This window comes from Pituophis catenifer, unplaced genomic scaffold, assembly GCF_029215685.1.
Source record: "Pituophis catenifer annectens isolate HBS135680 unplaced genomic scaffold, rPitCat1.0.hap2 SCAF_13, whole genome shotgun sequence".
Classification (NCBI taxonomy): Eukaryota; Metazoa; Chordata; class Lepidosauria; order Squamata; family Colubridae; genus Pituophis; species Pituophis catenifer.
In genome coordinates this window covers 2,918,423-2,932,310 of record NW_027256893.1, presented here as the reverse complement: position 1 = coordinate 2,932,310, position 13,888 = coordinate 2,918,423, and the positions used below count along the sequence as shown (strand labels likewise).

The 13,888-nt window shown below is 46.4% G+C and overlaps 1 protein-coding gene across 1 annotated transcript in view; it reads right to left on the bottom strand.

Moving 5' to 3' along the window:
• PEPD (peptidase D) overlaps nt 1-12,694 on the bottom strand; it is a 192,202-nt gene extending 179,508 nt beyond the window's left edge. Inside the window, exon 1 of the mRNA XM_070952901.1 lies at nt 12,483-12,694. Coding sequence (XP_070809002.1) covers nt 12,483-12,499 — 17 coding nt within the window. The 5' untranslated portion in view covers nt 12,500-12,694. The remainder of the gene's footprint in view (nt 1-12,482) is intronic.
• Nucleotides 12,695-13,888: the final 1,194 nt, after the last annotated feature.

The window sequence follows — 13,888 nt, the reverse complement described above, 5'->3', positions numbered from 1 at the left end:
CAATTCTCCCAAGCCCTGAACGAGTCACAAGCCCCAAACAAGGTTCAACCCAGTCCTATCAAAGGTCTTTCAGAAGTCCAGAAGGACCAAGACGGATAGATTTCCCCAGGCCATTCCCCTCCCCCCACAAATGCTCAATTCTAAAGTTCAGTTTTAAAAGTGGATCTGAACTCATATCACATGCCACTCTCAAGGGGTCTAGAGCAGGGGTCAAATCTAAAATTTGTTACTACTGGTTCTGTGGGCATGGCTTTGGGGGGGGGGGGTAATGTGACTGGGTGGGCGTGGCCAACTTTTTTTTTTTACTTTTAAAAGCATTTTTTCTACAACCTTAAGAGGTTGAAGGAAAAAATGCTTTTAGAAGCCCCTGATAAGCAACTCAGCTGGGATCACCAGAGGCTTTTAAAGGCCTTTATTTTTTCTATAACCTCTTCGTCCGAAGAGGCTGCAGGAACAAATGCTTTTAGAAGCCTCTGACGATCCAAGCTGAGCCGCGCGATCGTCAGAGGCTTTTTTTTTTTACTTTTAAAAGCATTTTTTTAGCTGAAGAGGTTGTAGAAAAAATGCTTTAAAAAAAAAAAAGCTTCTGATGATTGTGTGGCTCAGCAGGGCATGGGGGAGGCAGGGATTTTTGCTACCAGTTCTTCAAACCACCCACCACCATCGCTACCGGATCAGGCGATCCGGTCCGAACCGGGAGCATTTCACCCCTGGTCTAGAGAGAGATTCAACCTAGAACTAAGGAGAAATTTCCTGACAGTGAGAACAATAAAGCAGTGGAACAACTGGCCTCCAGAAGTTGTGGGTGCTCCAACAGTGGAAGTTTTTAAGAAGAGACTGGATAATTATTTGTCTGAAACAGTGTAGGGCAGTGATGGCGAACCTTTTCGGCACCCAGTGCCCAAACTAGAACATGCATGCATGTGCGTACATGTGTGCCTGCCGGAGCACCAGAAACCTGAAGATTAGCTGGCTGGCACGTGCATGCCTTTTTTTGGACTATTTTTCAGGCCATTTTTCAAGCCATTTTTTGGCCCATTTTCAAACTGTTTTTCAGTGTGAAAAATGGCCTGAAAATGGCCCCCAAACCAGCTGAAAACCGGCCCAAAAACAGCCTGGAAACAGCCCAAAAATGGTCTGAAAATGGCCCAGAAAAAGGCATGAAAACGGCCCCCAAACCGGCCCAAAAATGGCTGAAAACTGGCCCCAAAAGCCTGAAAACAGCCCGAAAAACAGCCTGAAAATGGCCCGGAAAAAGGCCTGAAAATAGCCTGAAAATGGTCTGTTTTTTGGCCATTTTTCAGGCCGTTTTTGCCAGCGTGCATGTGTGCGCCGGAAACCAGAAGAGCAGTTGGTGATGGCGCGCATGTCCAGAGAGAGGGATCTGTGTGCCAACTCTAGCACGCGTAGCCATAGGTTCGCCATCACGGGTATAGGGTTTCCTGCCTAAGCAGTGGGTTGGACTAGAAGACCTCTAAGGTCCCTTCCAACTCTGTTACTCTGAATTATGGCTTTTATTTAATTCAAAAAAGAAACCAACTGATCTACAGGTAGTCCTCAACTTGTGACCACGTCTGAGCCCAAAACTTACGTTAAGTGAAAACTTTGTTAAATGAGTTTTGCCTCATTTTACAACTTTTCTTGCCACATTTGTTAAGTGAATCACTGCAGTAGTTAAATGAACAACATGGTCGTTAACTGAATCTGGCATCCCCATTGACTTTGCTTATCAGAAGGTCGTGAACACTTCTACCATCGTAAATGTGAATCTGTTGTCAAACAAGCAAATGTAAATCATATGACCACGAGGATGCTGAAATGGTCATAAGTATGAAAAATGGTCATAACTTTTTTCAGTGTCGTCATAACTTCGAACAGTCACTAAGCAAACTGTTGTAAGTTGAGGACTACCTGTATTTCCAGTTAGTTTTCATCTAACACTTTAGATGAAAAGTGACAGGTGATGAATAAAAATTAGCAGGGTCCCTCAAGGTCAAGAGGGGTCCCCCATTATAAGGGTCTGCCTCCCATTCAATGTTTTTACCGCCTGTTCACAATCCTGTAGTACAGTGGACTAAAGCACTGTTATTAACATCTGCTGCTTGCAATTACTGCAAGTTCAAATCTCACCAGGCTCAAGGTTGACACAGCCTTTCATCCTTTCAAAGGTAGGTAAAATGAGGACCCAGATTGTGGGGGCAATAAGCTGACTTTGTATAAATATACAAAAGTATGAAGGCTATTGCTTAACGCATTGTAAGCCGCCCTGAATCTCCGGAGAAGGGAGGCATATAAATTAAAGCAAAAAAAAAAAAAAAAACCCCACAAAAGCAGACCCCACAAAAGCAGATACGGGTATTTCTAAATTTGATGGAATAGTATTACCAAGAAATATTGGTCAATTGGTATGTATTTATTTTACCGAATGTGTATCCCCCACAAATGTTCCTGGCAATAACATCTTACAATAACACACGCTAAAATAACGAAATATTGATACTCAAGAGATCAAGTATGTCTTTCTTTGTATCACATGCCCCACACTGAAGTCAGAGGGAAGACAAAGAAGGAAAACAGAAAAATGTCCAAACTTTAGCCTGCTTCCCAGATTTCAGTATTAATCGGCTTCAGAGTTAAATACACTATATCCCATGTCTACATTTTCATCTATTACAGGTTTCCTAAGGCACATTTTATCAACTAAAGCAGGGGTCTCCAACCTGGGCAACTTTAAGACTTGTGGACTTCAACTCCCAGAATTCCTCAGCCAGATGAGCTGAGGAATTCTGGGAGTTGAAGTCCACAAGTCTTAAAGTTGCCCAGGTTGGAGATCCGTGGTCTAAAGCACACTATGTCAAAAACTGCCTTCTGGAAGAAACAACAGTTGCATTCTTAAGGTTTTTGTGTTGTTCCTATGCTGAGCTGTTAGAAAAACAGAGAAAATTAAGACTAAACCCCATTAATCTGAGCATGAATACTCCCTGATGTATTAATTATTATATAACTTTCTTGGAATGCAATCCTGTAGATAACCTTTGTTTTATAGCAGCAATGAGGAAGCTTCAGTTTCTGAAGTCCAAAACGCACATTTTAAATACTGTATCAGGCAATGTGTTGTTTTTTTTAATAAAAAAAAAAAAATCCCGCTGAGTTTGCAAAACGTGCCAAGGCAAAGGCTGGGTTTTAAACAAATCCAGCAATGTTGCATGAATTATGCAACTAAGTTAATGAACTAGGATGAATCCTGGCTTACTGTATTCTATACCTGCAGATTCACACAGTGTACTCAATAGGGCTTCAACTTAGCATGCAGTGTTACCTTATTCATACTGGTGGTTTGGAAAATCACTGTTTAGCAAGTTATGGAACTTCAGCCCCATGGCTTATTAAAGAAACCACAGTCATGGCTTCACATGCCGCCAGTGCCCAACTTACATAAAGGAATGAACATCCCAGTTTAAGTCTAGGAAAATGTCTCTGAGGGATGCCTTTCCTGGGTAAAAGAGGGCATGGGGTGGTACACCCTGGAGAAGACCTATAAGTGTAAGTGCTGGACAGTTGGTAGGACAGGGTCATATCAGAGATCTCACTCAACATGCTTTCTCTCTCCAAATAAATTTCAGCAAATTCTTGTTCCTGCTGCTCAGGTAATTTAGAGGTTTGCAACCACACCACTTCTCCACAGGATGGCATCTTAAGGAAAGCTGATTGCGTAAACCTGCTCATTCTGGTTATAAATCACAGTTATGGCTTCTACCATTGGGTCAATGGGTAATCCAACCACAGCTTCACAAAATGTGTGAAGATGGTCTTTGTACAATTGCCTCACAGCAAGTCCTAACTAAAGGTGCTTTTTCAGGAGGCAACTGGACTTTCTTGTATTTTCTTTTGAAGACATTTCGCTTCTCATCCAAGAAGCTTCTTCCGCTCTGACAGGACAGTGGGGACTGGAAGGAATGGAACTATCCTGTCAGAGCGGAAGAAGCTTCTTGGATGAGAAGCGAAACGTCTTCAAAAGAAAAAAGAAGGAAGCCCAGTTGCCTCCTGAAAAAGCACCTTTAGGATAACCGTGACCTGGAAGACTGAGAATCTCTACAGACTTTTACCTCACAACAAGAATCAGAAATGAAAGAAGCTGAAGCACTTCCTGGGTGGCAGAAGGCAAGAACATGAGCTACTCCTCACTTCTTCCCCAAATTTGGTGGGGCCAAAGGGATTCCTACACCTAGATCCACAAAATACTCCTCCAGCTTCTTCAGAATTAAAGCCTCTGAGGAGAAGCAATTCATCTCCCGGAAGCCATTTTTATTCCCAAAGACAGAAAAGGTTTTGTAATGGCTTTCTAATGTTTAGGTCCCACCAAGCTGAGAGGAACTAGGACCTGAGTCTCCCCACTCTTAATCTAGCATCTTCTCCACTTGACCACACTGCCTGTTGGGTGACAAGTCATCATGAAAGCTTCCGTGGTGGATGAGAGTCTAGATCCCAGCCAGCCCAATCCTAACCGGGGATCCCAACACCACCATCACTGTCCTTACACTGGCTCTTACAAATTCTGTCTTTTGTAAATCAGGGTTTGTAACAATGTGCAATCCTAAACCATTGCAGTTTAAGCAAACATGGTTAGGCAAACATAACATAAGCAAACAGATGAGTTTTCTCATAGATTGGACTCTGATTAACAGAGATTGCTTTAATAAGATTACGTAAAATTATACCGATTTACTTCAAAGCAATGTCATAGAATATTTTCTGTGTTCGCTCAGACTTCGTAAATCCTAGATGTGAATATAATATGCATTTCTGCCACTACATGTAACAGACCACCTGGAAACCTTTAAGGAGTGTTGAGGTCAGTGCTGCTAACCTTTATCAACCCTGTTTATAAGGACCATCCTGGGCTTTTCATGGAAAGTTGAAGAATTCAGTTCAAAGAGAAGGAACATCTTTTACAGAGGACAATTTAAAAAAAAAATACCCTGCCTACTTGGCATCCAAAAAACCATTTGTTTCTTAAATCTTGAAAAGTACAGATAGTCCTCGACTTACAACCACAATTGAGCCCAAAATTTCTGTTGCTAAGCAGGACAGTTGTTAAATTTTATTTATTTATTTATTTATTTATTTATTTATTTATTTATTTATTTATTTATTTATTATATTTCTATACCGCCTTTCTCCCATAGGACTCAAGGCGGTGTACAGTCAAGAAAAATATAGACACACAAACATCATAAAATTGCTAATTAAAATTATTACTTAGTTTGGTCAATTAAATAAAACCCAGAATTAGATCACATTTAAAAAATCATTCACATGTTCGTATGTTTAGCCCCGCCTGTTGGAACATCAGGGTCTTGAGGGCACGGCGGAAAGCACGGAGATCAGGGATATTCCGTATCTCTGGGGGCAGTTCATTCCAAAGGGTTGGAGCCCCCACAGAGAAGGCCCTCCCCCTGGGAGTCGCCAGTCGACATAATTTGACTGACGGTACCCTGAGTAGTCCCTCCCTGTGAGAACGAACTGGTCGGTGGGAGGCTATTGGTGGCAAAAGACGGTCTCGTAGGTACCCAGGTCCTAAGCCATGGAGCGCTTTAAAGGTGATAAATAACACCTTGAATCGCACCCGGAAGACCACCGGGAGCCAGTGCAGCTCGCGTAGGAGAGGTGTTACATGGGCGTAACGAGCTGCGCCCATAATCACCCGCGTGGCTACGTTCTGGACCAGTTGGAGCCTCCGGGTGCTTTTCAAGGGGAGCCCCATGTAGAGAGCATTACAGTAGTCCATACGGGAGGTAACTAGGGCATGAGTGACCGTGCGCAAGGCATCCCGATCCAGAAAGGAACGCAACTGGCGGATCAGGCGAACCTGATAAAAGGCACCCCTGGCCACGACCGTCAAATGATCTTCTAAAGATAGCTGTGAATCCAGAAGGACACCCAAGTTGTGGGCCCTCTCTGTGGGGAGCAAGATCTCATCCCCTATTGTCAGTGATAGTACCAGCTGACTATACCAGGACGCCGGAAGCCACAGCCACTCGGAGGGGTTGAGTCTGAGCTTGTTTCTCCCCATCCAGATCCGCACGGCCTCCAGGCAACGGGACATCACAGCAAGGGTATCATTGGGGTGGTCTGGAGTGGAGATGTATAGCTGTGTGTCATCAGCATACTGATGAACACTCACCCCGAAACCACGGATGATCTCGCCTAGCGGTTTTACATAAATGTTGAACAGAAGGGGTGAGAGGACTGACCCTTGCGGCACTCCACAAATAAGGTGCCTCGAGGTCGACCTCTGCCCCCCTGCCAACACAAACTGCGAACGGTCAGAGAGGAAGGAGGAGAACCACCGAAGCACGGTGCCCCCTATTCCTAACCCCTCCAGCCGGTGCAGTAAGATACCATGGTCGATGGTATCAAAAGCCGCTGAGAGATCTAATAGGACCAGGATAGAGGAGCAACCTCTGTCCCGAGTCCTCCAGAGATCATCCACCAACGCGACCAATGCCGTTTCCGTGCTGTATCGTGACCTGAAGCCCGACTGGAACGGATCCAGATAGACAACTTCATCCAGGTATCGGGGTAGTTGTCGCGCCACCATACTCTCAACAACCTTCGCAACAAAGCGAAGATTGGAGACTGGACGATAATTTGATAATATAACCGGGTCCAGGGAAGGCTTCTTGAGGAGGGGCTTTACAACCGCCTCTTTCAAGGCAGCGGGAAAGACACCCTCACTCGGAGAAGCATTTATAATCCCCTGGAGCCAGCCTCGTGTAACCTCCCGGGAGGCCAGTACCAACCAGGAGGGACACGGTTCCAATAAACATGTGGCAGCGTTAAGCTTGCCCAGAATCCTGTCCACATCCTCAGGAGTCACAGAGTCAAACTCTTCCCAGATAACGCTCTCAAGACCTGCCCCTGTCTCCTCCCCTGGATCTACCCAATCGGAGTCCAGGCCTTCCCGAATCTGAGCGACTTTATCATGCAGGAATTGTACAAAATCCTCAGCTCGACCCTTTAAGGGATCTTCCCGTACCCCCACCTGAAATAGGGAGCGGGTCACCCTAAACAGCGCGGCTGGGCGGTTCTCTGCAGATGCAATAAGAGCGGAGAAGTAGCTAGACTTCGCTGCTCTTATCGCCACTAGGTAGTCTTAATATAAGATCTCACCTGTGTTTGGTCAGATTCAGATCGGCTTGTCCTCCAATCGCTCTCCAGGCGTCTTTTCCGACGCTTCATCTCTCAGCTCCTCGGAAAACCAAGGAGCTAGACGAGATCGGCATCGGATCAGAGGCCGCAAAGGCACGACGCAATCCAAGGCCGCAGTAGCCGCCCTGTCCCAGGCGACCACCAGGTCCTCAGTCGAGTCGTGAGCCAGAGTCTCAGGAAATGGCCCAAGCTCCATCAGGAACCTTTTGGGGTCCATCAGGCGCCTGGGACGGAACCATTTGGTTGGTTCCGTCTCCCTGCGGTGGGTGGAAGTGACTTGAAAGTCCATGTGAAGGAGAGAACGATCAGACCATGACAAGGGCTTGATGTCTATATCCCCTATTCTTAGATCATTCAGCCACTGATCAGAGACAAAAATCAAGTCCAGAGTGTGATTCCCCAAGAGGGTGGGGCCTTGAACTACCTGGGTCAGGTCCATGGCCGTCCTGGAAGCCATGAACTCCCGAGCCGTCTCCGACATCTCACCAGCGGATGGCAGGTTAAAATCCCCCATAACAATAAGTCTGGGGGTTTCCACCGCCACCCCGGCTATAATATCGAGCAGCTCAGGCAGGACCGCTGTTACGTGGCAGGGAGCCAGGTACGCAATCAGTAGGCCCATCTGAATCCCCTGACCCCACTTCACAAGGAGGGACTCACATCCAGCTATCTGAGGAACAGTGGCCTCCCTCGGGCAAAGACTTTCTCTAATGATTGCTGCCACTCCCCCACCCCTTCCCTGAGTCCTTGGCTGATGGAATGCACGGAAACCTGGCGGGCACATTTCCACAAGGGGAACTCCTCCCTCCTGGCCTAACCAGGTCTCCGTAATCCCTGCCAGGTCAGCACCCCCCTCTGAAATAAGATCATGAATGAGGGGGGCTTTATTTACCACTGACTTGGCATTACATAACATCAACCGTAGACCCAGGGTCTGAGACTCTGAACAACCCGGGAAACAAGCAGTGCTTTGAGGGTCGGAGTGGGCAATCGCTCGTAAACAACGAATGCGCACTCCCGAAACATAATATGGCCCCCTGCAGCCGTCATATCTGCCCCTCCCACTTACTATACTAATGCCCATTGCTTCATCCCCCTGCATCCTTGTCAGATTTCTGTCCCCATCCTCCCCACCGTGATCAACAGACCCATTACCCCGTTCAGTGGATTTATGGATCCCCCCAGATCCATTCCCACAATCCCTCCCAGAACCCCTTAAAATAGAACTTAAAGATTTATCTAAAAACCCCCAGAGCCGTCGGTTTTTTGCAAACCACCTCTTGGGGTTCCAAAACCCGTCCTCAAGGGCAGCCCTTGATAACTGAGAGGGCCAGACATGTGAGAGGGGGGAATCTCGCAGTGCAAGGAACTCCGCAGTTGAATACATCAAAGATAGGAGCGAGTTGAAGAAGATGAAGGATCATTTTCTTCTATGAGCGTTAGAGATGGTTAAGACAGGTAATTTAAAATAAGGGAGGAAATAGATGTTAAAGGAAGACCAGTATGTTACAAATGTCAATACATCGGAACATCATCGCCCTCTCATGACGATGGGAAGTCTTGTGGTTGTAGTAAGTCCATCCAAAGGAGGTGGGGGTAGAGGTCTCAAAGGGTCGTCATGAATTTTGCCCCATTTTACAACCTTTCTTGCCTCCATTTTAAGTGAATCACTGCAGTTGTTAAGTTAGTAACATGGCTGTTAAGTGAATCTGGCTTCCCCATTGACTTTGCTTGTCAAAAGATTGCCAAAGAAAATCACGTGAGCCCAGGATGCTGCAACCTTAGGATTTTAGTTGCCAAGTGTTTGAATTTTGATCATGTGACCACAGGGGTAAGTGTGAAAATGGTCATAAGTCACTTTTTCAGTGCCATTGCAATTTCAAATGGTCACTAAATGAGCCATTGTAAGCCACGGATTACCTTTACCTAAAGAGATAAAACCATCAAGAAGGCAGAAGTTCCTGGCTGAAAAACAATATTGTGTGGCAGTTCAGAATTGGCCTGAATTGGATCCTTCTTTTCTTTAAACTCTTAATACTTGAACTTAATGGGATTCAGGCTTAACTCCGGGGCTGCCTGGTCGCCTGTCCTCCCCAAATCTCCCTCTTTCCCAAGACCTTCTGCCTAGAGCTGCAGAAGCAAGTTGCAGAGATGGGGCTCTTCCACCTGGGAGTGAAACCCAAAAGGCCACCACCACACCGGAGATCCCACCGTTTCCTGGAAGAGTGTGTTACAGGACTCATGTTCTCAAGTGGAGAGAAAGAGGCACAAGGAGACCTCTGTTCCTGGACACATCAAATCCCATGCTCTCTACATGGGGCTCCCCTTGAGGGGCACCCGGAGGCTCCAGCTGGTCCAGAACGCAGCAGCGCGGGTAGTGATGGGAGCAGCATGGCGGTAGTGATGGGAGCTGCACTGGCTCCCGGTGGTCTTCCGGGTGCGCTTCAAGGTGTTGGTTATCACCTTTAAAGCGCTCCATGGCATAGGGCCTAGCTATCTTCAAGACCGCCTGCTGCTACCGACGACCTCCCAGCGACCCGTGCGCTCCCACAGAGGGGGCCTCCTCGGGGTGCCATCAGCCAAACAATGTAGGCTGGTGACCCCCAGGGGGAGGGCCTTCTCTGTGGGGGCACCTACCCTCTGGAATCAGTTGCCCCCCGAGATAAGGAGAATCCAAGACCTCAGTGCCTTCCGCCGTGCCCTTAAAACCCACTTTTTCCAGCAAGCTGGGCTGGCTTAGGAAGAAATTTTTTAAATTTTTTAAATGTTTAATTGGTTTGTGGTTTTTTAAATTTTTGGGCCAAATTTATATAGATTTTAATTGTTTTTAATATTTGTATTTCATGTTTTTAATTCTGGCTGTGCACCGCCCTGAGTCCTCAGGGAGAAGGGCAGTATATAAATTGAAAATAAAGCAAGATCGGAATTGTGCTGGCGGAGCTGCAGGATCTTGCCGTGGTCCAGATCAGAGGAGAAGTCAAAAGTCCTCAGTACCAGTAAGAGAATCAAAGAAACAAGCGCTGTGCAGGTAGCCAAGTGTAATTGTGCATGTGTACATCAGCTGTCAGGTTGCACAAAAAAACAGCACAGGTGTGCTACCCTGAAGGATAAGCCTAAATGACAGAGATTTATCCCTTACTTGCAATCAAAAGTGCACAGAATGTGTACATACACAGCCTATCACTCACAAGTAGAGAAACAACCATTTCTCATCCCGCAGACCTCTGGCCCAGCTTTCTTTCCTTTTCAAGGGGCCAAAGGTATCTAGTACCTACCCATTAATGGCTGTCTTTCCTCCAATTTTCAAAGCAGGAAATCTCAGAGACTGCTCCAGAAGTTTTGAAGGGCCTTTAAAATGTTGACCTGCAGCTGTGGTTTCCCCATTGCAGAATCACCCCAGTTCAAAACACATTCAACAATATCGATATGTTCTGACAGCAAGGAAGCACCCCAGCATTTACAGTTAAGGTTACATGTCAACCCCATCTCCCTGCATACTTCTCTCTCTGAACCCTGAAGCACTCCCATACAAAACTTGTTCCCCAACATTTTATAAAAGACACGCCCCAAATTTCTCATAGAAACAAGGCTCGGACAGTTAGGAGCTCTCTAAAACCTTTAAGTGGATTTAAGGTAAGAAAATTAAAACCTTAATTATATATAACAAGAGGCCCATTCTGAATCCATAGAAGAGTTTTCCTAAGTGTGTTCAGAGGACACGGGGAGGGTCCCCCGCAGGGGGTCTACAAAATCAAAATTATTTATTAATGATACTTGTACAAATTTAAAACAATGCCACTTATTTTTTTCATTAAAAGTACAGGATTTTTCAAGAAAAAATATGTTAATACCTACATTAATACCTTACACAAGTCAATACATAAATATTCAATGAATGTGTCCATTTTAGTTTTTAATATGGTAAATGTTGATAAATATACCCCATATAAATACAAGTTCTTTTGGGGTCCTCCTCAAAGTTTTAAAGTGTTAAGAAGTCCTGAGGGCAAAACGTTTAAGAAACACTACCTTAGAAAATAGTGTATATAGCATTTATTTATTAAATTTATATAACGCCCATTTTGCTATCCAATATTACTCAGGGCAGTTTACAATGCAATAAAAATACAAAAATAAATATAATAATTAAAATTAACAATTAAATAACAAAGTGGTGAGAATTGTACCACACACTGAATCCTAAACTCATCTCACAAGACAGACTGGGCTTGCACTAGTTAGGACAGGCAGGTCCGGTTTGAAAGTTGCCAATAAGACCCAAACAAACAAATAAGATTTCACTCCTGTATAGCTTGTCCTCGACTTACAACAGTTCATTTAGTGACCATTCAAAGTTACAACAGCACCGAAAAAAGTAACTTATGGCCAGTTTTCACACTTTATGACCGTTGCAACATCCTCGTGGTCACACGATTTTCATTTGGATGCCTGACAACTGATTCACATTTACGACGGTTGCAGTGTCCCACGTGATCACTTTTTGCAACCTTCTGACAAGCAAAGTCCACGGGGAAGCCAGATTAACTCAACAACCAGGTTACAGGTAGTCCTCAACTTACAACAGCTCATCTAGTGACCGTTTGAAGTTACAACGGCACCAAAAAAAGCGATTTATGGCCAGGTTTCACACTTTATGAACCGTTGCAGTATCCTCGTGCTCACACGATTTTCATTTGGATGCCCTGACAACCAATTCACATTTACGACGGTTGCAGCTGTGTCCCAGGTGATCCCCTTTTGCGACCTTCTGACCACGGGGAAGCCAGGTTCGCTTAACAACCGTGTGACTAATTTAACAACGGCAGCGATTCACTTAGCAACCAGGGCAGGTGGCAAGGCAGGTCGTAAAACGGGGCGAAACCCACTTAAATTTCTCACTTAGCAACAGAAGTTCTGGGCTCCGTAAGTCGAGGACCTCTCCCTGTACGTCCACCTGGGGCTGGGAAGGGGCTCTCCTCCTTCCAGCGGGGACCTGCGACCATCCCAGAAAGGAAAACCCCTCTAGCACCGGCCTTCAAATGGGTGAAGAGACCCCCATGCCCGAGTCTGCCGGCCAGCCAAGCTGCCACTCGTCCGAGGGGAGGGGGCAAACCAAGCAGCAGCCCAGCGACCCTCAGGCGCTCGGCTTTACCCATCATCCCCAGCCCGGAGCGCAGGTCTCCGGACGACCAGGCGCCTTGGAAGCCCCGCTTCTCCCTGCCCTGCAAGTCCGGTCGCTGCAGCCCCCGGGCGCCCCAGCCTAGCCTTACCGCGCGGACTCGGCCATGATGCACCCAGGAGGCCCGCAAGACAGCTGAGGCCGCGCAGCCCCGGCGCGGCGTAGAAAAAGGGCCGGCCCCGCCCGGAGGCGCGCCCGCCCTGCGCGCGCAAATTTTGGGGCGTGTAGGGTTGTGGGTGTGGGGGGGGCGCCGTCCCGGAGGAAGCGAGGAGGGAGAGGCTGAGCGCGGCGTACGATCTCCTTCCCTCTCCCTCAGCGCCCGAGACTCCAACTCCCAGGATTCTCCAGCCGGATTGCTTGCGAGGAGAATTCTGGGAGTTGAAGTCCGGAGGTCTGAACGTTGGCTGAGGGGTTGCAAAAGGCCGCTCTCTAGCCTGATGGGGGGGTGGGGACGCCTTTGGGACGCCTCAATGGGTGGGTCGCTCGCTGGAGTCAGACCCTGGGCAGGAGACCCTCCTTTCCATCCTTCCCTAGTAGCAGGAATTTCTTTATTTAGTCAAACTTGTTAGAGCCTCCCCCCCCCCATTCCTTTCCACTTCAGAATGTTCCACTGGTTAATTGTCCACCTTGTTAGGAAGTTTTTCCTTAATTCTAGGTTGCTTCTCTCTTTGGTTAGTTTCCATCCATTGTTTCCTGTCTTCCCTTCAGGTACTTTGGAGAGTAATTTGACCTCCTCTTCTTTGTGGCAGCCCCTCAAATACTGGAATCCTGCTATCATATCACCCCTAATTCTTTTTTTCTTTAGACTAGCCTGACCCAAATCCTGCAGCCGTTCTTCGTATGTTTTAGTCTCCAGAGGCCTCTGATCATCTGAGTTGCTCTTCTCTGAACTTTTTCCAAAATCTCCACATCTTTTTTATAGTATGGTGACCAAAATTGGTTGCAGGATTCCAGGCGTGGTCTTACTAGGCTTTTATAAAGTGGCATTAATATTTCACGTGATCTTGATTCTATGCCTCTATTTATACAACCCAGGATTGTATTACCTTTTTTGGCTGCTGCTGCACACGGTATTGCAGGGGTAGGTTCTACTTACCTTTATTACCGGTTTGCAGCGGGGCCGCATGCGCAGAAGCATTTTGATGACCTCAGGGTCGGTGGGCAGAGCCTCCCGCCAGTTTTACTACCAGTTCTATAGAACCGGTGCAAACCAGGGGCAACCCATCACTGCAGTGGTGGGTTCCAACCGGTGTTACCACCGGTTTTCTTCGCGCATGCGCTTAAGCCTGAAAAAACGAACAAATCTTCCATCTTCACCAGTCAGTAAAAATGCTGGTTGTGGTTTCTTTTGTATCAAATTTTGTATTTTATTGGATTTCTCATCATTGACCATCATAAAATTTAATTGATCTGCTGGCTGACATTATACATCATGCATGTTTATCATGCTATTCTGTTCTGATTTAAATAACTTTATGCAAAGTGCAGAAAGAGGTA